Genomic DNA, 24,654 nt, shown 5'->3' with positions numbered 1-24,654 from the left:
ATTCATCAAATATTAAAAGCTTCCCTAAACAGGGTTGCCTTCAGGTGTCTTCTAAATCTCAGGTAGTTGTTAATTTCCTTGACATCTGACGGGAGGGCATTCCACAGGGCGGGCGCCACTACCAAGAAGGCCCTCTGCCTGGTTCCCTGTAACTTCGCTTCTTGCAGTGAGGGAACTGCCAGAAGGCCCTCGGCACTGGACCTCAGTGTCTGGGCAGAACGATGGGGGTGGAGACGCTCCTTCAGGGATACAGGGCCAAAGCCATTTAGGGCTTTAAAGGTCAGCACCAACATTTTGAATTGTGCCCGGAAACGTACTGGGAGTCAATGTAAGTCTTTCAGGACCGGTGTTATGTGGTCTTGGTGCCACTCCCAATCACCAGTCTAGCTGCCGCATTCTGGATTAATTGCAGTTTCCAGGTCACCTTCAAAGGTAGCCCCACGTAGAGTGCATTGCAGTAGTCCAAGCGGGAGATAACCAGAGCATGCACCACTCTGGCGAGACAGTCTGCAGGCAGGTAGGGTCTCAGCCTGTGTACCAGATGGAGCTGGTAGACAGCCATCCTGGGTACAGAAATATGCTGAAATATGGCATCCCTTTATGAAGTATTCAAATGAACACCCCAATGACTGGCACCCACCAGATTTATGGGGAAATTTGATGTACTGGAGGAGGGGTGGGAGGGGGAGAAACCAATTGTTTCGATAGTGTTATGTTCGTGCTTCTATCCTGTTTCTTGAAAATTAATAAAAACTTTAAAAGATACCTCCACCCTTTCAAATCCCAGTGCAGCACTAAAGGAAGGGATGGATGGATGAATGAATGAATGATTAACAAGGGATAGATGAACGAATAGATAAATGCATAAAGGTTGATGTAGTTTTTTAAAAATGTTTTAAAAAGGTTAACAGCCCACCTGAGGCATGGGAGATCGGCAAGACTGACAAAACAGCCGATCCAGAATTCCAACAGGCTGGCATGCGCCCCTGTCATTGCAGCTAAGGGACTCACCTGAGGAGAGTTCAGCAACAGGGTTTTGTGCTTAGGAATCTTGTGGAATCTTTTCCTTGGACGGCTGAAAGGCTGGGCCATTCAGAGATGCTTTAAACAGGGAGCATCTGGCCTTAACGAAAGAGGTTGGCCTACATGATGCTAATTCCTAGGTAACCATCATGTTACCTGACCAGGACATGGGACCAGACTGTGTTACCATGGCTCCCAGGCGAAAAGGAAAGCCCTTCAAGAAGCCCCCTCTCCTCTTCAAACGCTTACTTTGGAACTTTCTTGAGATTTGCCCAAATGCACAACGTCACGTTCTGCTCCTTAATGACAACCTCCATGTTCCCGCTTTCGGATTCTGCATAGCTGCTGGCTTCCTGCACGGAACATTGAAACGGAGAGAATTAAGGCTTGCCACACAAATCAGTGATGCACACAGACCCTTCTTGAGAGCAAGTTGCGTTGGAATGAGCAACAGGAGTTGCTTCCATGGAAAGAGAATCGGGAGTGAAAATATCTCAGTGCAATCTTACAGGAAGAAAAGCCATAAGCTCTCCCAGAATTCTAAGTGACATTTTCTCAGGATCCTTGCAAACGATCCCACCCATTTTTTCTTCCTGTCATTGTGGTGCAATGGGTCAGTGTGTCCGGCTGCTAGCCAGAAAGTCGGTGGTTCGAGCCCTCCCAGGAACGGCTGTGGGCACACGATTCCTGCATTGCAGAAACTCTACAGTTCTACGATTCTATGTGCTATCACCAATTACTTTGGGGTACTTTCAACACCAGATCCTGATTTTGAGGCTCCAGTACTTTGGCCACCTCATGAGAAGAGAAGAATCCCTAGAAAAGACCCTGATGCTGGGAAAGATGGAGGGCACAAGGAGAAGGGGACGACAGAGGATGAGATGGTTGGACAGTGTTCTTGAAGCTACTAACATGAGTTTGGCCAAACTGCGAGAGGCAGTGAAGGATAGGCGTGCCTGGCGTGCTCTGGTCCATGGGGTCACGAAGAGTCGGACACAACTGAACGACTGAACAACAACAACAACTTTCAACACATTAGGTGGAGCAAAACCAAGTTTGCAAACCAAGGAATACCTGGCAGGTATCTGCAGCCAATCCGGTCTACGATATGTATTGCCCACATGATAATACAGGTTTCTAAACCCTTGTGCCCATACACACATTACATTTTAGGTGCAATTCAAACCAAACGAGCCATAATGTGTGCATCAGCCCTCAAGACACTAGCAGAAGGTGAGCTGGAGACAGCTTACCTGTTCTCTCAGGAAGTGAAACCATGCAGCTTCCTAGGAGCAGGGAGGTGGCAGGGAGGTCTACACAGTGCAAATGCACCGGTGGAGGCAATCTGGCCTCCTAAAAAGGTAAAAGGTAAAGGACCCCTGGATGGTTAAGTCCAGTCAAAGGCGACTATTCGGTTGTGGCGCTCATCTCGCTTTTAGGCCGAGGGAGCCGGCGTTTGCCCACAAACAGCTTTCCGGTTCATGTGGCCAGCATGACTAAACCGCTTCTGGTGCAACGGGACACCGTGACGGAAGCCAGAGCGCACAGAAACGCCGTTTACCTTCCCGCCGCAGCGGTACCTATTTATCTACTTGCACTGGCATGCTTTCGAACTGCTAGGTGGGCAGGAGCTGGGACAGAGCAACGGGAGCTCACTCCGTCGCGGGGATTCGAACCGCCAACCTTCCGATCGGCGAGCCCAAGAGGCTCAGAGGTTTAGACCACAGCGCCGCTGCATTCACATCACCCTGCTGTCCCACCGATGGTGAGAAGCAACAGGCAACCTCAAGGCAACGCCTCAAGGATCTGAAATAATACCAGCATCTGTTTACCCTCAGCATTTGTTCCGTGGCTGCGTTGTATTTGTCGTGAAGGAGAGACTGCAGTTGTTGGATGGTTTCCGTGTACTGCGTGACATGCTTCACAGAGAGCTCGTGGAAAGGCGTGTCCATGATGAAAAATTCCAACTTCTCGATTAGCTAGGAGACATTTAAACTTAGTCTATTAGTCGATAATAAGATAAACAGGAGGAATTCAATATTCTGCATGCGAGAGATCAAGGGAGAAGGAGAGGGGGGTGGTTTTGCTCTCCTGTAGCTTTGGCAAGCAGCAATGAAAACACGGTGTTGTGCGCATCTTACACATTCATTTATTGCAGCAACATATAGAGGGCTTAACACCGCAGATCTAACCAGTGCACGATAAGGTGGGGGGAAGATACGACAGAGATAAAAACCAGCTCATGCATGAAATCTTCCGCAAAAGCTGCCGCTTGCCTTCTATCACTGTGCCATCGAGAGTGTGCTCACTTATGGTTTATGTGTGTGGTATGGAAGCTGCACTTCTCGGGATAGGATTGTGTTGCGAAGAATTATCAAAACAGCAGAGAGTATTATTGGCCGTTCACTCTCTACCTTAGAACATATCTATACCATCAGGTGCCACAGAAAGGCATTAGATATATCAAGAGACCCATCGCACCCTGGTCACCGGTTCTTTGAGCTTCTGCCATCGGGACGGAGATACAGAACAATGAAGGCGAGAATGAACCGTCTCAAGAACAGTTTCTTTCCTAGAGCAATTTTGGCCTTAAATGGAAACTCTGGACTCTGAAGTCATCTTATTTTATTTGTTATATTGTCCTGTATTGTACTGTGTTTATCAGTATTTTTAAATTATGTGGGGTGTCTTATTTGAGTTGATAGAGCAACAGAGGGATTTCATTGTTTCCTGCAAGGGGACAATGACAATAAAGATCTATTCTATTCTATTCTATTCTATTCTATTCTAAATGAAAGAGAAGCTAACTTAAAATGCTTGCTGGAATTTTGCTTCCATTTTGCTTGTGGGCAAAATTCAACCGTTGAACCCCTAAAGCAGATTTGACCTAAACCAGGATCAAGCAACATTTTTTTTCTATCAAGGGCCACATTCCTTTGGGTATAACCTGCCAGAGATCACATGTCAAATGTGGATAGAGCTGGCATCAGCTGTGGGCGGAGCCAGAGCAAAAACTCAGTAGGCCACACCCCTTTCTCTCTTCTTCTTCCTTCTGACACCCACTTCCCTCTTCCTCTAAAATCGCCTGCCAGGAAAATCAGAATCCCCTTTCTACTCTTAAGAAGAAGAAGAAGAAGAAGAAGAAGAAGAAGAAGAAGAAGAGGAGTTTGGATTTGATATCCCGCTTTATCACTACCCAAAGGAGTCTCAAAGCGGCTAACATTCTCCTTTCCTTTCCCTTCCTCCCCCACAACAAACACTCTGTGAGGTGAGTGGGGCTGAGAGACTTCAAAGAAGTGTGACTAGCCCAAGGTCACCCAGCAGCCGCATGTGGAGGAGTGGAGACACGAACCCGGTTCCCCAGATTACGAGTCTACAGCTCTTAACCACTACACCACACAAGGTTTGCTAACACTTCTTCTTTGAAGTTTCAACTTCAATCTTGGCTGGATTCACTTATGACTGTGCCCCCACATCCAGTCGCCCACCACCAGGGTCACCACTGACCATGGGTGCAGCAAAGGCGGGCAGGGAGGAGCAGCTGCCCCCTCCCTAAATCAATAAAAAATACATAGCAAACTGATACAAAGGTATCTGAAGAAGTGTGCATGCACACGAAAGCTCATACCAGGAACAAACTCAGTTGGTCTCTAAGGTGCTACTAGAAAGAATTTTCGATTTTGTTTTGACTATGGCAGACCAACACGGCTACCCACCTGTAACTGATACAAAGGAATTTCAGAAATAGACTGGAAAGAGAAGTTGCTGAATTGCAACTCATTACCAAACTTAAAACCATGGAGAGACCTGGTCTGAACAAAGACATTGGGTTCTTATCTCATCATACATGACAAAGCTATCTTTAGCCATCTCACCCCTTGCTTTTTCCTTTAAGACCAATTGCAGTCGTTAACAGTCGTCAACAGGTTTTTCCACGCCCATCAGCGAATCACCCATTCCCACCACCCTTCTGAGTAATACCCCTCCTCACTCTCTCACTATGTATAAGGGTCTGGTGACTTCTGTTTCAGTGTATCTGAAGAAGTGTGCATGCACACGAAGGCTCATACCAAGAACAAACTTAGTTGGTCTCTAAGGTGCTATTGGAAAGATTATTATTATTATTATTATTATTATTATTATTATTATTTTGTTTTGCCCATAGAATCAGGGGCACATGGGGCAAAATCCATGGGTTGGATTCAGTTACGAACAAAATAGACTCATTGAAAGCAGTGGGTCTACTCTAAACTTGACAAAGTCTGGTTCCAAACCTTCATGCATCACGGCACACCACACCAACCAAGGAAAGAGAAGAGGGCTTGGGATACCCAGTCAGATGGACATGGTACAATTATATTATTACTATTATTACTATTACTAATACTAGCCACGACGGCTATACTCTTCCTCCACAGCTGGAGCAGCAATGCTTCTGAATTCCAGCTGCTAGAAACCACAGCAGAAGGGAGGACATTCTTGTGTTTGAATCCTGCGTGCTGGTTTCCCACAGGCAACTGTTCAGCCACTGTGAGAACAGGGTGCTGGACTAGATGGGCCACGGGCCTGATGCAGGAGGAACTTCTTAAGGTGTTATTCGGAAGCCTTTTCTCCTGAATGAGAGAGACTTACTTCCAGCACCTTGTTGCCCTTTGCAATAACAACCTGGATGTCGTTATTTGGGTCTTCTTTCCACAAGCTCATGAAAGTATTGATATCCTGGGGGATGGTTGGGTCTGGGCTCCCATCGCAGCCTGTGTAGTGGTTCCACTAGGAGGAAATAAGACACAAAATACTCACTGTGGCATAAAGAAGAAATGAATTAATAGGGAGTTATCAAGGCAACTGGATAAATGCGTTTTATGCTTTAGGGTCTTCCAGATTTGAGGTAACTTATATTATTAATAGAAGGCTGCATGACATCTCCAGAATTAAAATTTCACTTTTGATTCCATTTTCTTTTCTCTTAAGGAAACCAGAGCTGAAGTATTCTATGGCTATTCACACTGTGTGATTCGAGACCCACGTATACCTGAGCAAGAGCTCTGTAGTTTGACTTCCACTGGGCCGCAGTCAGAAAGTTTTCTTCCAGAACACTCATTTCAGAAAGTTCAATCCCTCTGCGTTCTTGATCCTGCATGGAACATAACCAGGTTGGTTTTATTTTGACCTGCATGAAGAGCTATTTATGCCACAATCCAGAGCACCAGTCTGAAGAGCTATTTATGCCACAATCCATTGCCTCAAGGATGGGGAACGGATGGTCCTCTGACTGTTGCTGGACTACAACTCCTATCATTCCTGGCTCTTGGCCTTGGCGGTGCCTGCAGTGCTCCCTCAACCCATTACATCAGGCCTGAAACAAGCGCTAGGCTGCTTTATGTGCTTGGTTGCCAGGAAGCGCTGGGCGTGGGGCCCGTGACAGCTTCTCCAGTTTGCAAATGTGCTCCCGGGTCCAAAAAGGTTGGCAATCCCTGGTGTGATGCAGAGCTGTTCTGAAGCTGTCACTGGAAGTGTATTGCCAGGGACTGGCTGGAGGTGAGATACTGATCACCAAGAGAAAGGAAGGTTGGAGACTGACTTAGAAGGAAGGATCGGTAAACTGGGGGAGCCTGTAACAGCTGGGAGACGAGAGTCAGAAGCAGGAGAAGCTTCAGGATTGGAGAATGAGGAGCAGGTGCAGGAGGAGGGAGAGAGAAATCAGGCTGATGTGGAGTCAAGCGCTTCCACACCTCCTACTGCTGCTCCGCTGTCTCCCAGGACCAGGAGGGGACTGAAGAGGGAGAAGCAGTGGCAGGTTACACACAGGCATAGTCTTCACCTGCTTGTGCAAGCTCTGGTGGGGAAGATACATAAGCCAAGGTCTGGGGTGAGGTCTCTCTACTGCTGCACCTGCCTCATCGGGGGCACACCTAGGAGTAGTTGAGAGATATAAGACACGACTGCCCCTAACTTGTACTTCTGGCAATGAAGAGTTAATTCCTTCCTCTGGACATTCCTTGCCTGACAGCACTGTGACATGTACCTACTCCTTAGAGCCACACAACAGGAGAGGGGGAGTCTGTGAGCCTGGTGCTTGCGCAGCCTTATTCGCATCCCATGAAAACCATCGTCCTGTTATCCTGGTACCGACCACAGCCACTCGGAAGCAAAGCATGGGGAAAGCTGCAGCTCACCAGTCTCTTCATGAACAATATCCAAGGCTCAATATCTCAGGCAGAGCTAGGAATGTCCCTCCGTTGTCACCACCAGGCAGTATAGATAACAGATGGACAAATGGCCAGACTCAACCGAAGGCAATTTCCAACATTCTCTGCGTGTGCACTAACCTTGGCCTCCAGTCGTTCCGTCTTCTCTCGTTCAATCCTTTCCTTCTCAAGTCGCGCAGCTTCCTCTAGCTCGGCACGTATTCGGGCCTGCTCTGAAAAGAAGGGGAAAAAACAGAGATTGGCAACAGTGAGACGGAAAGGAGTTTAATAATGCGAGCAAACTGTTGAAAACACTGACTGTGTCAGCACATGAAGACTTAGGACGAGGCACCGGCTGCAGGATGAGAAAAGTATGGAAGCCAAATATCCAGAAGCAGAAGGATAAAGGAGCTTCCTGCCTTCTTACTCCACCAATTTAACAAGGGAGCATGGTGTGAATCGCGCCCTACCTTCCTCCAGAAGTCTTCTCTCCTCTTCCTCTCTCAGCAGCCTCATCTTTTCAGCTTTGCTAAGCTTCTTTTTACCACCAGCTGACTGAATTTTAAAAAGGGGGGGAAACCCATATATTACTATTTCTCAGTGCTTGGGGGGGGGGGTTCAGAGGGACGCATACCACTAAACATTTTGTAAATCTTTGTACATTTGCCCATTTACTGTACTTATTTTTCCCAATTTGAACTATAAAATGGTAATTTTCTTGAGTCAAAATGACAGTACCCCTAAACCATAGCTGTCAAGTTTCGGATTTGAAAATAAGGGATCAGCAGTCTCACCTATCCTGGGGACAGTCACATGTCAGTGGTGGGCGGAGCAGCAATGTAAACTCCAAGCGGGCTCGGGCTCGGAGCGGAGCAAAGAGGAGGGCAGCCAGCAAAGAGGAGGGCAGCCATGTGCTCCGTGCAATGGAGCCCCATTGTCTTCTTGTCTGAGCCCATCAAAACAGGACAGGAAGCAGCAGCTGCTCAAAGGCAGCCAGGCTCCGCCTGCCAGCTAACCCTATTGGCCGGCTGAGGGGCTTGGCGGCAATGGATAGGGGCTGATGCAGGGGGAGGAATACACCCCCCTGTAAGCACGGGAAACGGCTCCCACTTGCTTTGAGGGCTGAGGCTTTTCTCTCCAAGTAGGCGAGGTCTTCCCACCCAGTCCCTGGCCAGCAGGGGAGGAGCTGCTTCCATTAAAAACGGGAAATTTAAGGGAAATAAAAAATAAGGGAGAGCAGCGGGAAACTGCTTGAAATAAGGGAGAATCCCGGGGGAAACGGGATACTTGACAGCACTGCCTAAACATTTTTTATAAAAGAGTACATATGGATATAGATACACAGATATAGATATAGGTATAGATATATAGATATAGTCGCTAGCACAATTGGGGCTCAACTCAATCCTTGGGGTAAGGATATTTATTGCATTTAGTCAGCTTGCATATTTTTCTTTTTTTTTTTATTTTTTTTTTTTTTTTAAATATAAAAAAAGCTTTATTTTATTATTCGCCAATACAACTATTTATACATTCGCATATTACAAACAAAATAAACTAACATTCACTCATTATTACATTCACTCATTTTTACAAACAAAGTAAACTAACATTCAATCATTTACAGAAAAACAACAACAACAAAAACAACAGATAAAGAACAGAAACGGAAAAAAACAAAAAATTCGACCAGTCTTCCCTTGCATCCTTACATCTGTTTTCCCCACCACCTTTCAACACCCCCCTCACCCTGTGCTTGACTTCCAGTCAACTCAGCTGCAGTTCATTTCCACTTATCCTTTTTCTTTCAACACACTGTTATTCCCATCTCTTATTTCTTTACAATTCTTTACAATTCTCCTTTATTATTCAGCTTGTTTAATATCTAATATTTATAACGGAACCTGTTTATTACAATAGGAGATCCGACTTTTCAACATAATTTTGTAAATACCCTTTGAACGCTTTCCAGTTTTTTTCTGTCTTTTCTGTTGTGGTCCTTCCAATTTCTTCCATTGTTTTGGATATATTGTAATATTCTAAAAGTTTGGCAAGCCATTCCATTTTTGTTGGAATTACCCCACTTTTCCAATTTTTCGCTATCAGTAGCCTTGCGGCTACTGTTGCGTATAGGTATAATGTTTTACTTTCTTCCTTTAGGCTTCTTGGGACTATTCCCAGTAGAAAACCTTCTGCTGTTTTTTTGAATGAGTGCCTAACCATTTTTTTCATCTCATTGTATATCATATCCCAAAATTGTGCTATATCCGAGCAATTCCACCATATGTGCATCATGGTGCCTTTCCCAGTGTTGCATCGCCAGCAGATATCTCCGCAGTTTTTATTCATTTTGGCTATTTTTTCCGGTGTTAAATACCATCTGTGTTGCATTTTTAAGTAATTTTCTTTCAATATATTACATCTGGTAAAATTCATATCTTCTTTCCATAATTTTTCCCATTGTTCGAACATAATATTTTTCCCAATATCTTGTGCCCATTTAATCATAGATGCTTTGACTAATTCGTCTTTTGTTTCCCACTCTAATAATAGATCGTATAATTTAGATATATTTTTTGATGTTTCCTGTATTAAATATTTACTAAATTTAGAACATTCTTTTTCGAATCCTACTTTCTTGTCTTTTTGTAATCTGTATTTAATTTGAGTATATTGAAACCAATCTGTGATATACGCTTTAATTTCTGCATAATCTTTTAGTTTGAGTACACCATTTTCTTCCTCTAATACATCTTTATAGGTAATCCAATTCTCTTTCATGTTCCATTTTTTCACTGCTACGATCTCTGCTGGCGACGCCCACCATGGTGTTTTGGGCTCTAGGATTCTTTTGTGTTTTTCCCAGATTTTATATATAGATTTTCTAATTATATGCCCTAGGAAGCCTTTATGTACTTTAACTTTTTCATCAACTAAATAGGCATGCCATCCAAACCTCGTCTCCACTCCTTCTAGATCCAATACATCTGAATCCTCTAATTTAATCCATTCCTTTAGCCAGGTCAGACCCACCGCATCATGATATAATTCCAAATCTGGGAGGCTGAATCCACCTCTTTCCTTCTTATCAATCATAATTTTATATTTTATCCTCGGTTTTTTCCCGGACCAAATAAATGTTGCCAAATCCTTTTTCCAATTTTTGAAACATTTTTCTCCTCCTAATATTGGGATACATTGGAATAAGAACATCATCTTGGGTAAGATATTCATTTTTATTACTGATATTCTCCCTAATAGAGATAAATTTAGTTTATCCCATACTGATAGATCTTTTTTAATTTCTTTCCATATTTTCCCATAATTTTCTTCAATTAAATCCATAGTATTTGTTGTTATATTAATTCCCAAATATCTTATTTTTTTTTGAATTCCCAATCCTGTGATTTCTTGTAGTTCCACTTTATCTTTTTCTTCCATATTTTTCACTAATATTTTTGTTTTCCCATAGTTTAATTTGAAACCTGCTAGTCTACCATATTCATTCATACATTCTAGTATTCTGGGTACACATTGCATATTTTTCAATACAAAACGGAATAGTGCACGGTTAGTTGTGATCTTCTTTTAACATATCAATTTATCAAGTTTGGTTCTCTCAAGCTTTGGTTCTCTTCTAAGCAATTTGTGGAAACAGATTGCTTAGTTCTCAAGATCTACTGGGACGCAACTGCTAAAGGCAGCGTTGCGTGAGGACAGGCAGGGCGGGTTTCTCTCTCTTCCATCTTCTTACTCGGGCATGGTGCCAGCGAGTGGAACCCATAGGCAGCTGTCAGGGCCCAGGGCTTCCAGCACCCACCACTTTGCTGACACCTGCTCCAGGTATCTGAAGAAGTGTACATGCACACGAAAGTTCATACCAAGAACAAACTCAGTTGGTCTCTAAGGTGCTACTGGAAAGAATTTTCTATTTTGTTTCGACCTGCTCCAGGGTTGATTCTGAGCTGAATCCCACACAGTGGCCCCCAGTTTGCATATATCAAGACACTTCTCTGAGCAAAGGAAAGCAATGCTTCCAAGTCTTCAGCCATCATACAGCATTCAAACCGAAAAGCTCTGAGAAGCAGAGAGAGATGCAGGCTTAGGGGAACCCAGTCCATTATCACTCCAGGGAATAATCTGACTCTCATCAGACACCAACCAGTGTTGACGCAAGCGTGTCACTGTGAAATTCAGAAATCCTCCCAGGCTGAACCACAGAAAGTGAACAACGATGGAAGCAAATAGTATTTTCAATGGAAGAATAGCCAGGAAGGGGGCAATTTTTAGCAGGAAACTGATGCTGGTTCTGGAACATGCTCCAGATCCAAGGACCCACAACTGCTTTCCCCCCCAAAACAGGAGTGGTAAGTTTCAACAAGCAGTTTTAAATGCAGGGATAACATCTCACGTGTTTGAGAAATTGCTGATGAACTCCCGCAGACTTCTACGGTTACCAGGAGCACTGTTTGAAAACCATCCATTTAGCAAACTTCACTGAACTAAACAGGAGGGATTTAGAAGGAAAAGGAGGAAGTGGTTTTCCCTGCCCATTACTGAAACACACATCTCTAGATACAGAGTTGGTTTGTACGTGGCACAAAGCCAAAATAAGACTTTAGTGCGAACAAACAGAGCTGCGGACAAAGGGAGATCACTGCTGCTTTCCTGCTGCTCTAGCTCCTACTGCTGCTGTTCAGCAAGCTACGGTTTGCCTTAGTATACCATCCAAACCATGGCTTGTGGTTTGTCGCATTCCAGACAAGCCATGAGCTGTAACCAAGGTTTGTTCTATGGTTTATAGGTTTGCCTAGAGGAGCAAAGCCAAACCAGGGCTTAGCTCACAGCAGTGCAGGAGGAGGAAGACTGGAAGCAGGGCTGCAGCAGAAGAATCTCCATTACGAGCATACCAGTTGACACATACAGATATATAGATATAGAATGGCAGGATGACCTTCTAGTGAAACAATGTAGGTTGTCTAAGACCCAGAGCTTCTGCATATCTCTCCTAGCTAGGAGCAGCAGGTGGTTTGGATGGAGGACCTAACATTAGCAGTTTGGGTGTAAAGCAAAGACTGTATTGCATTGGGAGCTATAGCTCAGTCAGTAGAGCATGTGACCCTTAATATCAGGGTCATGGGTTCAAGCCGCACATTGGGCAAAAGATCACTACATTGCAGGAGTTTGGACAAGATTATCCTTGTGGTCCTGTCCAACTGTACAAGTCTGTGCTGTGATTCTAGGCCAAGTATTTAGGGACAGGGCGACCAGGTAAGGTAGTTGGCAATGAACCTTAAAAAAAAAAATGCTATTTGTTACCAAGGGAGGGAGAACATCCCATAAATCCCAGCCAGCATGGCCAACTATCATGTAAAGCAAGCCTTCCTCAACCTGATGCCTTCCAGATGTTTTGGACTCCCATCAGCCCCAGCCAGTGCAGCCAATCTTCAGGGGTGATGGGAATTGTAGTTCAATAACAATTGGGGGGGCACCAGCTTGGGAAAAGCTGATATAAATAATTGCCACCTTATAAATAATAACCACAACCTTTAACCAAACAGTTCTTGAACTGAAATATATTTTTCACTAACAATATATATATATTATTGATTCTGCCGGGATACAAACTTGAAATAATATTAAGCATGCAATATCAATACTTGGCATTTGGGCTGTTGTAACTATACGCAGTTGTGGCAACGATACGCAGCTGATCTACGGGACTACCTACCTACCTATAGCAACCTACCTACCTTTTTCTTTTTTGGACCCTAAATGTTGCAAGGCAAAAGAAGAGAGAAAGTCAGAAGAAAGCAGGTATCATAAACAAATTGTCAAAGCTGGAAATATATATATATATACTGTACATATATACTGCGGGGCGTGGCAGCTAGGATTGCCATACGTCTGGAATTTCCTGGACATAGCCGGGATTCGGCTGTTGGGAACAGTGTCTGGTTGGAAATCGCTGAAATGTCTGGTGAGATGGACATTTGTCAACCCATGTCGGAAGGCGAATTTCCTTAAAAGTTGCTCAAAAAGCTCAACAACTTTTGTGTCCAGATTTTCGCAACCCTAGCGGTAGCAGCAGGGGTGGGGTGGGGGGACAGCATGCCCCAGGTTTAAACGAATTATATTTTTGCTCTTTCTGAAGAATTCAAAGCATGCATAATTATGTTCTTTGCATAAAATAAAACATACTGAAGCCAATTGTCAAAGGATTCTTTGAAGCATTTTGCAAAGGGCAGATGAGGAGGAGATGGGCAATGCTCTAAGGCTGCCACACATTTATTAGAATTGCAAGGAATGTACCTAGTTTATGATAATGACACAACCCGCTCCTCTCCCCCCCCCCATTTTGATGTGGGTGCAAGCAAGCGGGGTGGAAATGAGTCCTTGCAAGCCAATGGGGCTGCCTTTGCCCCCTTCCCCCTCTCACCATCTCGCCTCCTCCCTCTGCTCGCCCAGACCGGCAGGCTGGAAAGTTGTTTACACCCCCGCCCCTCTGTTTCCAAGGCAACGAGCCCCGCCCACGAGCCCTTGGCTCCGCCCTCCGTTTGCAGCCTATTGAAATCTCTCCAGAGAGGAAATTCTCCCTAGGGGCTAAGGCGCAAAACTCTAACATACTTCCGGTTCGAAAGTGCGGCACATGCATAAAGAAACCCCCTACCCAAAAAGGGCAACCAATCCTCATAAATACTATAGAATGGTCTAAAAAATGGTATGGGATTCCTCCAAGTGCTATGTTTTTCTGCATGCCCCGCAAGGGAGGCCTTCAAATGGAATCCGGAAGTGTGGTTCCCACTCTACCTCTTGGACTTTTCTCCCTATCACTATGATTTAAGCCGCTTGCTCTGAGTCTAAGCAGCAAAAGCCCTTTTGTCTACAGTTTAGATTTCGGGGTTGTTTTTGAAACCTTTACTAACTGTCTCCTGAGAGGGACAGTTGCCCATAAAGACACAATGCAGAAGTCAGAACTCTCCGCCACACCCCCGTTGCAATAGTTTAGCAGCACCCGAAGCGTGCATATTGGGAAGTAAGTCCCACTGAACTCAGCGGGGCTTACTTCTGAGTAAACAAGCACTGGCTGCACTGTGTGGAGCCACTCTGTCACAAACCACTCAGAAGGCTGAGTAGAGGCTGTCTGCAAGCCTTTTTTAAAAAAGAAAGAAAACCCCATACATATTCATTTATTGCAGTTTTAGCCCACCTTTCCTCCAAGGAGCTCAAGTTGCTGAGCATACTTCTCCAACCCATTTTATTCTCATAACAACCATGTAAAATAGGTTAGGCTGAGAGTCAGTGAGTATGGCAAGCTGTTCCCAGTGGGGTCTGGCTGTTGCCACCAAGAACAGCTTTTTGGAATCCGGTAACGGTAACAACAACAACAACATTTGTACCTCACTCATCTGACTGGGTTCCTCACATTGGAGGGGGTTGGTCTAGATGGCCCCTGGAGGTCCCTCCCAATAATTCTATAACTGTATTCGATTTTATGTTTTTTAATCTTTGTAAGTTGCGTAGGACTTTTTTTTACATATCAGGCGACTAATGATAATATTCATAAATGATATTAAGAAATACTACCCACTAGGGGGGCAAACCACACTGAACTGAGTGGAACCTGCTTCCGTGGGGGAGAATAGAAGTGACACTGCAGAAATCAGCGTGTGCTACTCTACACCTTTCATATCTCTACTCTACCCAGAACCTTGCCGGCAATCCCGCGCAGCCGCACTAAGAAGGCTCCGAGCCAACAACCGACCCCGCCGCCTCTTGAAACTCCCGCGCAGGCGTAGTAGTCGTTTGCTACGCCCCGCCTCTCCAACAGCTGGGCAGGCTCGCAAGCCATGGGCTGCGAAGGTAAACAATGATTTCCCCACCCAAAGCTTCTGTATTTGGGGGTCGGGGGTCGGGATTTGGGCTGCCTGGTTTGTAAAAATTTGTGGTGAGAGAAGAAAGCGGTAAAGTTTCTACCTTGACCAAGTGCAAAAAAGAGGTTCCTGTACCTTTAAGAGTTTTTTGGGGTGAGGGAGGGAGGTGGACTGTTTGTCTTGCAAGAATGAGAAAAGCTGCACCTTCCAAAATTCTCCCCCTTTAACTCTATTTGGTACCTTTAAGTTATATATACAGTACATATATTGGGAGGGAGTAGCTTTTCTTGCAAGAATGAGAAAAGCTGCACTTGCAAAAATTCTCCCCTTTTAACCCTCTTTTGACAGCTCCTGCCCCATAGGGTTGCGAGGTTGAGGGACTGCTCTTCATGAAACCGCTCCTTTAACAGAAGCAACGACCAGGTGGTTGTTTGCTTTCTTTCCCCGCTGGCCAAGTTATCTCGAGGCGGTATAGGATTTTTCTTTCTTTCATCCAGTCCCATTTGATCCTCATAACAACCCTGCGAGGAAGGTGGGTGGAGCTGGCAGCTGGCCCAAGGTCACCCAGCGAGCTTCACGGCAGAGCAGGGATGCGAAGCTGGTTCTTCCGGGGCTTAGTTCAACACCATGAACATTGCACAATAGTTATTAGTTCCCATGCCATGAAAACCTCCAGGCATTGACTTCTGCAGATCAAAACTCTTGGAGAAAGGCAGAGAGGAGAGGATTTATGCTGTGTTGTCCCCACCCAGAACCAACCAGTTGGAAACTCTGTGTATTCATATTGCAGGACAATTTGGCACTTTTACCTCAGATGAGCAACAGGCAGTGCTTTTTTTCCTCAAAAAAAATATTTAGGGGTACTCTCATTTTCCTACTCATATTGAAATACTGCCCCTCAATGAGGGCAAACTTAGATTCACAAAATGTTTAGGGGTATGTGTCCCCGTCCCCCCCAGAAAAAAAGCACTGGCTACAGGTGTTCCAATATATCATGTTGATAATAATATATCCCGCAATACAGAACACTCTGCTTTACTGCTTTATAAGTATCCAAAGCCACAATGAAAAGAAAAAGTGGTCCAATTAAACAAAATAAATCCTAATGTTACCAAAATAAAAAATGCAGTTTTAATCATTTAAATTGCAGGTTTACATACCCTTTTCTTATTGATTTAACTAATCCAGAATAACTCCCACTCTCTTGTTCTCTCATACTAAAATAGACAAGAACTATTTGCTCTTGAAAGGTTCTTGGGGGGGGGGGGGTGGAAGGTGACCTTCCTTAACCTTCATCTACGTCTTTAGATAGTTTATTTCAAACCCTCTTCTAATTAGGAGCTCGGGAGAAAGGACCATTCAATCAACATTTGATAATTCTGTAAATATAACAAACCAGTTAAAACAGCAAAATGCAGGATCAAAGCTACTCGGGAGAGTGTCTCACCTTAGTCGTAAAAAGCAAGGACGGGTTTGTTTCTTAAGTTGTTTTGTAATGCTTCAGTGAAATGCTCCATTTTAGGGCTTGGCTGAGTCTCTGGGCCTGGGGACTGAGCTGGGTTGCCGCCAGCTGTTTTAGGTTAAGTGGGAGCAGAGTGTTAATTCCATGGAGCCCAATGGAAATTACAACCAGACATTTATAGGATTGCATTGTAAGTGAGTGGACTATGAAGCCCCTGGTTCAAATATTGCTTTTCAATTAGTGCATTAGGTGTCATCAGATAATAAGTAGGCAGGTAGAAAAATGGGGTGTGTAAGGTGTTAGGGGAGGGGATAGTGCCTTGGTCGGAGGGACACATCATGCTCCTTCTGGGGTAGTTTATCCACCTTTGGTCTCCCACCCTGCACTCAGCTCTCACCTGTGGCTCTGAGAAGTTGTCAGCATGCAACAGCGGCAACACCCTGGGAACGGCTTCGGCTGGCCTGCTAAACCAGGCGAGGGGTCTCAAACCCTCTGCGAATGAGGAACTTCCCCTGCATGCAAAGATAGGGTCTGGCGGATTGAGCGAACGAGACCAATAGTGGGTCCAGCGGTCCAGAAAGCATTTTCTGCCTGTGCTGTAGAGGGAAGTGAGGGGCAGGTGGGGCTCATGTACCTGGGAAGGTAGCCCATCTAGTTGAAGGAAAACTGATCCTAGACCTCCATTGCCTTCTGGGATATCTTCAGGACAAAGAAAAGACTAAGGAGTAAACCTCATGCAAATCCTGAGCAGGGTCCCCAAGACAGTTGGATGGTGCAACGAACCTCCCTGTCACACTACCCTCCCCTGTTACTAAGTTTGTTTGTTTGTTTATGGTCAGGTGTTCTGGGTCAAACTAATTAACCACCCCCACCTGTCCCTCGGAGGTCCGTCAATGAAGTTAACTCCCTTGTAGATATAATATGGGAGAATCTTAGTAACTGGAATTTCTTTGTCCAGCTGCCGCGGCCATTTATAATCCTTGCTCTGGGCTTCAGGGGTTAAACACCTTATTGCCTACAGCCCCAGGGTCTCTCTCTCTAGATCCCTCACTGCAGCAGTCTGCTAAACCCTTTTAGCAACTCAGTGGCATACACAATGTTTCAGCCCGCCAGCCCCTCCTGAGTGAAACCCCTAAGACACAAACTAACACCCCGCAGGACAGTTTGGTCTCTTCCCTGGGTTCACCTCTTCATGAGCAGTTATAACCCGCTGGACCCAAGAATCGACGACGACTGACTTATAGCAACACAAACTAGTCTTTATTTTTTTAATAGCATAACGGTTTCAGTAAATCAATAGTTTAAACGTAGTTTCATAAGGTTTTCTATTCAGTATAACATACTAAACCTTCGACCTAGCCTAACCTACCCACAACTATCCTGGTCTCTAACCCTCTCTCCCTCAGTCACCACTCCCTCCCTCTTTCTCCCTCCTTGACCAACTGCTGTTCCCTCCTTTTAAAGGGCGAAAATCCTGCAAACGAGCTGCCATTCACACAGAGTGTATTTTAACTCCTAACGCGCTGGGGTTTCTGACCATACCCTGACTTAGGGCAGATCCGTTACAGATGGCACCTTGTATGCCTCCTTCCGGCAACTCCTGCAGCCACGCTGGCGCCAAACATCTTGGTCTGCTTTCCTGTAGACCACATCAGCAAGGCCGAGGGGGTGAGGGGTCTTGTCGTCTGGGCATCCTAGGACCTCCACACACACTGCCCAGGCTTGCGCCCCCAAGGAGGTCACTTAGGTGCTGCTAACTCAGCGTTTGACTTCACCCCCAGAGGCAACACTCCATTGTCTCTCCAGGCAGACAGATGCCAACCGCAAAGCAGGGCCCATCCTTCAAAACAGGGGTGGAGAGTCTGCAGCTGTCCCAGGTGTTATTCAGCTCCAGCTCCCATCAGCACCACCCAGCACAACCGATGGGTCAGGGATGATGGCAGTTGTAACCACAGCTGCAGAATCCACATCCCTGCTTCAAAACATGAGAAGAACAGGATGGCGGACTAGATTGGCCTTTGTTCCGTTCCATCTTACATCAATACGTTAACTGTTTCAGAGTATAATAATGGTGGTTGCATTAGGGCCTGCACAATATATTTTGCAAGCGCAAAGACGACACCCATTGCATCTGGCTGTTGTGCTGTACTAGGGGCTTGCGGAAGTGGAAGGGCTGTGGAGTGACTGGGTTTCTGCACTTGGCTAGATGGCCCCTAAAACTGACGGAAATCAGTCGAATCCTCCAGGAGTCATGTCAAGCAGTTTGCCAGCATCCAAAGCACCGGTAACTGTTCTTAAGTCAGGCTTCATTATGCAGCTAATCTCCAAATGATTGTTCTTCAGGTAGATGCCACTGCCCACGAGTAAGTGCGTGAACTGAACATGACCAATCCGTTAAGATACAAAGTGCTGAACCTTTACAAAAATGTAAGTCCTGAGGAGTGGAAGCCAGTTGCAAACAAAACACTTTGCCCGTTACCTGCGCCCCGTGTGACGCTCAACTTTTGTTTTGTTTTGCATTGTGTGCTTTGAAGCTGCTGTACCTCGGAAGGGAATACCCCAAAGGGGCAGACTACTTTCGGACCCGGCTGAAGGCGGCGTTCTTGAAAAACAAGGACGTGAAGGAGCCCGAGAAAATCAAAGAACTCCTTGCCCGAGGGGAGTTTGTCATGAAAGAGCTGGAGGCTTTATACTTCCTCAGGAAATACCGAGCTCTGAAACAGCGTTACTATGAAGAGGATGGCAAATGATGTGCATTGTGGTTCGAAACGATTCCCCAGGCCATAGGTTGAGGGGGGGGGGGGACGACGATCTACAATAAAAAGTATAGATTGCCTATTGAACAAAGGTAATGGGTTTTGTTTTTTGTTTTTTTTGAAAGGTTGAAGTTCGGCAACTCTTGCCTTGGCTCTTTTTTAGCAGCCGGCTGTGGGGGAGGAATGCAAATCCACATTCCATATTTCGGGGAAGTCTTTGCACATGCAGATGCCATCTCCACACAGATGTTTCTGCTGTGTGTTCAGATGTCGGGGGGGGGGCAAGCAAGTGGCACCAGAGGCAGGGGGCTATTTGGTGTGCCGTTGCTCCCGTGTTGTTGAGGATGCGACCAAAGAGCACCCAAAAAGAGCTTTGCTGTACCTAACTACACATGTCCATCGTTTATAAGCCTTTTTCCTAGTTATACATTTAAAAAGGGACGTGGGAAGACTTTCCCCCTGTGCTAGTGACACTTCATTTCACCTGGAATAGCAGAGTTAGTAGAGCACGAGACGCTTAATCTCAGGGCCGTGGGTTTGAACCCCACCCATGTTGGGCAAGATTCCTGAATTTCAGGGGGTTGGACTAGATGACCCTCAAGGGTCCCTTCCAATGCTACAGTTCTACGATTCTAATTTCTACAACCACCGCACTTGCAGTTGGATGTTCAGCTGGCCATACAGCTATGCTGAAGGACCCTTGCGTCTCTCCTCTCCCCCCCCCCCAAAGAACTGAAAAGGTCTGCTACCATCTTGGGAAGGGGGACAAGAATGAGAGAATAGCCTGTTTAGTGGGGAGAGCAAGAGTGATGACATTTGGCTGGGGTTTAAATAGTTACCCAACACAATCTTGTGCACGCCTACTCAGAAGCCAGTACGGCTGAAATCAGGTATGCATAAGGAGCTTGGGAAGAGGGTGGGAACAGGTACGGCTGGCTGTGTCTTAGGTTAAAGAAAATCCTGTATCCTGGATTTTACATCTAGTCATATTTGCCTGTGTTTTCAACTTTTAATCTCACAAAGAGCTTCCAGGTGAACCACAATTCCCGTCATCCCTGAACACAGCCCACGTTGGATGTGGCTGGTGGAGGTTGGAGTCAGGCAATAGGTTGTCCACCTATTCTTTAAACACCTGTTCTTTAAACAGCTACTATAGGGTATGATCTTTCCATATGAACTTACCCGGACCCTGAGATCATCTTCTGAGGCACTTTTTCGTGTACCTTTTCCTCGAGGGGTTCTGGAGTCGCAACACGAGAACAGGGCCTTCTCTGCAGTGGCTCCCCGTCTGGAATGCTCTCCCCAGGGAGGCTCGCCTGGCGCCTTCAATATTCACCTTTAGGTGCCAGGCGAAAATGTTCCTTTTTAACCAGGCCATGAGCTGGTTAACAGTCTTACGTCCTTTTAAATGTTTGTGGGAGTGGAGGGTTCTTGTGTTGTTTTGCTTTTGGTATTGTTTTTTACTTTGTGGTTTTACTGAGAACTTTGGACGGAAGGTGGCATACAAATTTAATAAATAATATTGGCACATGAGGTCTCACACACACACACACACACCCCCGCTGAAGCGAAGCAAGTCTGGGTTTGGGAAGTGGTGTGTAAGCCACATGCCTTCCGTTCTATGATGGAAGAGGATCAGGACATGAACAAATTCTGCTTTTAAGAGGAAAAAACAAACTGTAGAAACACAGAGTTTTTTATTTATTAATTACAACAGGAGCGGTGTTGTTTTGTGACAAACTTGACAGATTTCATATCGCTTCACAGCACATGCTGCTGATAAAAAACATCTGTAAGGGTTTAAATGAACAGTGGTCATTCTTCAGGTGTGACTTAATGTTTCGAGGTCACAGGGTTGAAATAAAGACTTGGGGGGATTTCCCCCCCCCAAAAAAAAACGTCCATCACCTGGGTCACATTGCATATATTTTGCCTCAAATGAAAACAAAAAGCACAATGTACAAAACATGTATTTTTCTTCTTATTATTTTTTAGTTTATACTATACAAAAATAGTTAAAATACATTCTAGGTAAACACATTGCATTTTAAGAAATAGTCCTAGTAGGAGATTTGGCACTCGAAAGAGAGAGAGAGAGAGAGAGAGAGAGAGAGAGGAAGGGTGGGAAGGAGGCTTATTTTCAACATAAAAAACACGACAATGGAATTAAATTAAATTGTTAAGCAGGTTTGGGAAAACTGTACAGCCTAAGGGCACAGCCCACCAAGTTACTGCTGTTCATTGATTCTGACATCATCTTCCAAAAAACAAAACAAAATGCTACTCTTGGCACCTCAGCGCTTTTGTGAAATTCCCCCCTATGTTTATTCTATATGCACATACTTGATCTTATCCAAAAGGCAGAAATGGCTCATTTCAACAAATCAATCCAACTTGAATTTTTTTCTCTCTTTTTTTTTTTACATTTTCACTTTTAATAGAAAAAAATAGTTAAGATTTTAAGAGTGACCCACGGCAAACTGCCTTGGGGAAGTGAGGTTGGGAGGGGTGGGGGAAAGAAACTGGCTTCTGTGAAAAGCCCGCAATCCTTACATTCATTCAAGTTGATTGGAAACGCTACAATAAACGGTGCCCCAAAGCAGAAATTATACATAAGGAAGGCTAAGGAGGTGTTATCAATATTGCAGTCAGCGGAACCAAAACCTTTTTTTGAAAAGGTGTGTGTTGGAAAACCAGGATGACTTGCACCGACCAGTCCTTTTTATCACAAACACAGCGGAAAATAAGCTGCAGATTTCTCCCCCCCCCCCCCCCATGTAAAAGACAACAGGGACAGGGAACGTGTGGCCATCCAGACATTGTAGTCCCAACAACTCCCATCATCCTTGACCACTGGCCATTTTCGCCGGGACTGATGGGCGTTTGAGTCCAGCAACACCTGGGAGGCTGCAGGTTAACCACCTCAGTTTTCTACAAAGACCCAAGACCAGCTTCAGGCAAGGTGCTGTCCTAGGCTTGATGCCTGCTCCCATCCCCTACACCCCAGCAACCGCAAGAGGCAGCAGCTAACTTGGGTGTCCGTCAGATGGTGATGGACTACAACTCCCATCATGCTGGCTGGAACTGGTCTGGGATGATGGCAGCCGGAGTCCAACAACATCTGAAGGGTACAATGTTGGCTACTCCTGGGGCCGTTGCCAACTCAGCCAGCTCTAGCATCCCACACCTGAAAGGGGCCTTCTTCTCCTACCCCTTTCCCACAAGCACCATCTCTCCCTAAATTTTGGGTCCAGAGGAGCTCTTAATCCTTGCACCCCTAACACGGTACGTTGGTCCACGCATAGGTGGAAAGTTTGCCAGCTCCCCTCTTGTGACAACTTGAGGTCCATTTTTCTTGCCCGCAGCAGGCCTCCCATGGTCGTAAAAACCAGCTTGCTTCCTCTCAACTCTCTGTATAGTGCAGAGCCCCGAATCCCACCATGTCATGGTCCTCGCCTGCTCAGGAACACCCCGTTCCTGTAAATCACCTGGGTCTAAAGTGCTGCATTTCAACAGGAACTCAAAACTTTACACGGGGCCTCTGGGGCACAACCACTGTTGTCGGGTCTCTCAGGCTCTAGATAATTCAAATGAGATACCTGGTTCCTCGTTCTCCTCCAACCTATGTCCAAGGAGGAGATCTATGGGTTGTAACAGGGAAAGGAGTACCACCATAAGCACAAAGTCTTCTCATTCACCCCTCCTGCTCGTGGATGAAGGGATTCCCACCCCAACCATGGAAAACAATTGCAATTCTACCAGTAAGGCAGTTCCTGCAAAAAGAACAACAACAGCAGCCAGACAGTCAATCACAACTTCCTAAGAAAAGAAAGGAGGAGCGTGGGGGAGAATCAGAAGACATCGGCAAGTTTTGCATGCACCCAAATACCACCGAACAAAATGTTTTCGGGCATTCATGATTGATCACGGGCGTTGCTAGGTTCAAGAACCGAAACTCCAGGAATACTGGCACTTAGGAATGCTTTCCACTGTCACTTAAAAGCAAGCGTCCAGAAAAGGCATCCGATGGGTTCACAAAGCAGGGAGGGAAGAAGGTGTTTGTTTTAAAGTAATGCTTAGAAACGTGTGTGCTAATAATTTAGTGTAATGGTACAAAAATGAATCGCGTTTGCCGACCGTACACCTTGAGGACGAAGGGTTAAATTGCATTTACATAATTATACACTTTGTCTTCGACTTCTTCTTCTTCTTTTTACCGTCTTTGCTCATCTTCTCTTTGTGTTTTCGGATTTCCCGGACTAATGTGTAGAAGGCATCGTCAACGCCCTGCAAAGAAATGTCAGGCCTTTTAATACCAATTGACGCCTCTTCACTTGAATCGGCTGGGGTTTCATTTAGTTAATGAAAATGCTATGAGCAATTTCAATAAGGCTGTCTCAAGAAGGCAGCCATCTTTTTAATAGTCATGAGAAATTGAACAATGGTTGTTACTTGCGCACTTTTATCATGTTTTCTGAAGAGCTGAGAAAGGATTTATTTTATTTTTTTACAGATGGTGGCCTAGGTGTGGGTGGTTCTTGCGCAAAGGACTTGCTCCTCTTTGAAGATTCAGTTAGCCAATATATCCCTTCTTACTCAGGACTAAGAAGTTTGAAGCATGGTTTCCAATTTTTGCAACTCCTAAGGATCTGTGTCTCTTGCTGCGCATATTTTCTACCTAATTTGGGACAAAGGGGACTCAAAATAATTGAAAGATTTCTATGATGTATCTAAATAATAAGTGAGAACATCACTCACACAAACTGCTACGTAGCTGGTACAAAATGTGCGTAAAATGCATTTAAGAGTATTGCTTTCCCAGTTCTGTCTAGCGATAAAATCATTATTTTGTATTGTTCTTATAGTATTTTATGTGCCCTGCTATTTGTATAGATTGTTGTATACCACCTAGACAGCTATTATATTATATTATATTATATTATATTATATTATATTATATTATATTATATTATATTAGAGTTGACAGCCTAAAAATATTTTTGTAAATAAAATAAACAGAAAGAAAACAAAAGAGTTTCATCTCAAGAGTTTTGTCTTGTCTGTATATTTTACATCAAGTTTCCTCTCTCTTATCCTAGGTACCTGATGCTCTCAACTGAAGTTATATTTCTGAGGCAAAACATTACCACTGGGTGTATATTATCGTACTATCCAAGATGGCTGCCACCGTCCTGGATTGTTTAATCCAAGATGGCGGGAGACCATTGTGTCCGTAAATGTAGTCTACTGGTGTGTGCAGAGATCATACTGCAGGCAGTTCAAATATCCACAAGGCAAAAAATCACTGGCGAAACACTGGTCTCAGGTCTTTTATAGGCAAAAATCACTTT

At 45.0% G+C, this 24,654-nt stretch overlaps 3 protein-coding genes across 7 annotated transcripts in view; 1 reads left to right on the top strand and 2 right to left on the bottom strand.

The window, feature by feature from the left end:
• CASC1 (cancer susceptibility 1) overlaps positions 1 to 13,707 on the bottom strand; it is a 33,102-nt gene extending 19,395 nt beyond the window's left edge. The window contains exons 1-8 of the mRNA XM_033162556.1: positions 13,651 to 13,707; positions 12,965 to 12,982; positions 7,682 to 7,766; positions 7,353 to 7,444; positions 6,056 to 6,157; positions 5,656 to 5,793; positions 2,856 to 3,002; positions 1,273 to 1,376 (exon numbers count right to left, since the gene is read on the bottom strand). Coding sequence (XP_033018447.1) covers positions 1,273 to 1,376; positions 2,856 to 3,002; positions 5,656 to 5,793; positions 6,056 to 6,157; positions 7,353 to 7,444; positions 7,682 to 7,766; positions 12,965 to 12,982; positions 13,651 to 13,653 — 689 coding nt within the window. The 5' untranslated portion in view covers positions 13,654 to 13,707. The remainder of the gene's footprint in view (positions 1 to 1,272; positions 1,377 to 2,855; positions 3,003 to 5,655; positions 5,794 to 6,055; positions 6,158 to 7,352; positions 7,445 to 7,681; positions 7,767 to 12,964; positions 12,983 to 13,650) is intronic.
• A 1,286-nt stretch (positions 13,708 to 14,993) lies between these two features.
• Positions 14,994 to 19,343, top strand: ETFRF1 (electron transfer flavoprotein regulatory factor 1). 2 transcript variants are annotated; one of them, XM_033163204.1, is made up of 3 exons: positions 14,994 to 15,074; positions 18,891 to 18,974; positions 19,082 to 19,343. In XM_033163204.1, the coding sequence occupies exons 2-3, from the start codon at positions 18,930 to 18,932 to the stop codon at positions 19,295 to 19,297; spliced, it is 261 nt and encodes an 86-aa protein (XP_033019095.1). In that variant the 5' UTR covers positions 14,994 to 15,074; positions 18,891 to 18,929; the 3' UTR covers positions 19,298 to 19,343. The 2 variants fall into 2 exon arrangements, with proteins under 2 accessions (XP_033019095.1, XP_033019096.1); XM_033163205.1 differs by having other exon boundaries at positions 15,029 to 15,074; positions 18,915 to 18,974.
• A 4,016-nt stretch (positions 19,344 to 23,359) lies between these two features.
• The window catches only part of KRAS (KRAS proto-oncogene, GTPase), a 40,896-nt gene continuing 39,601 nt past the window's right edge, over positions 23,360 to 24,654 (bottom strand). For 3 of the 4 annotated variants that reach the window (XM_033161982.1, XM_033161984.1, XM_033161985.1), the window contains exon 6: positions 23,508 to 23,590. Coding sequence is in view for 2 of the 4 variants with exons in the window: in XM_033161984.1 (XP_033017875.1) it covers positions 23,563 to 23,590 (28 nt within the window). In the remaining 2 variants the exon portion in view is untranslated. Of the gene's footprint in view, positions 23,591 to 24,654 lie in introns of all 4 variants that reach the window. The other variant, XM_033161983.1, reaches the window with a different exon arrangement.

The sequence above is a fragment of the Lacerta agilis genome, chromosome 10, assembly GCF_009819535.1.
Source record: "Lacerta agilis isolate rLacAgi1 chromosome 10, rLacAgi1.pri, whole genome shotgun sequence".
Taxonomy (NCBI): domain Eukaryota; kingdom Metazoa; phylum Chordata; class Lepidosauria; order Squamata; family Lacertidae; genus Lacerta; species Lacerta agilis.
Note: the sequence above shows the minus strand (reverse complement) of the source record. Positions and strands in the feature narration are given on the sequence as shown.

Bases quoted from the DNA above. Each gene is read 5' to 3' on its own strand.
- ETFRF1 (XM_033163204.1), top strand. From the start codon at position 18,930: ATGACCAATCCGTTAAGATACAAAGTGCTGAACCTTTACAAAAAT. The intron at 18,975-19,081 runs GTAAGTCCTGAG...TGTGCTTTGAAG, and splicing joins TGCTGAACCTTTACAAAAAT to CTGCTGTACCTCGGAAGGGA.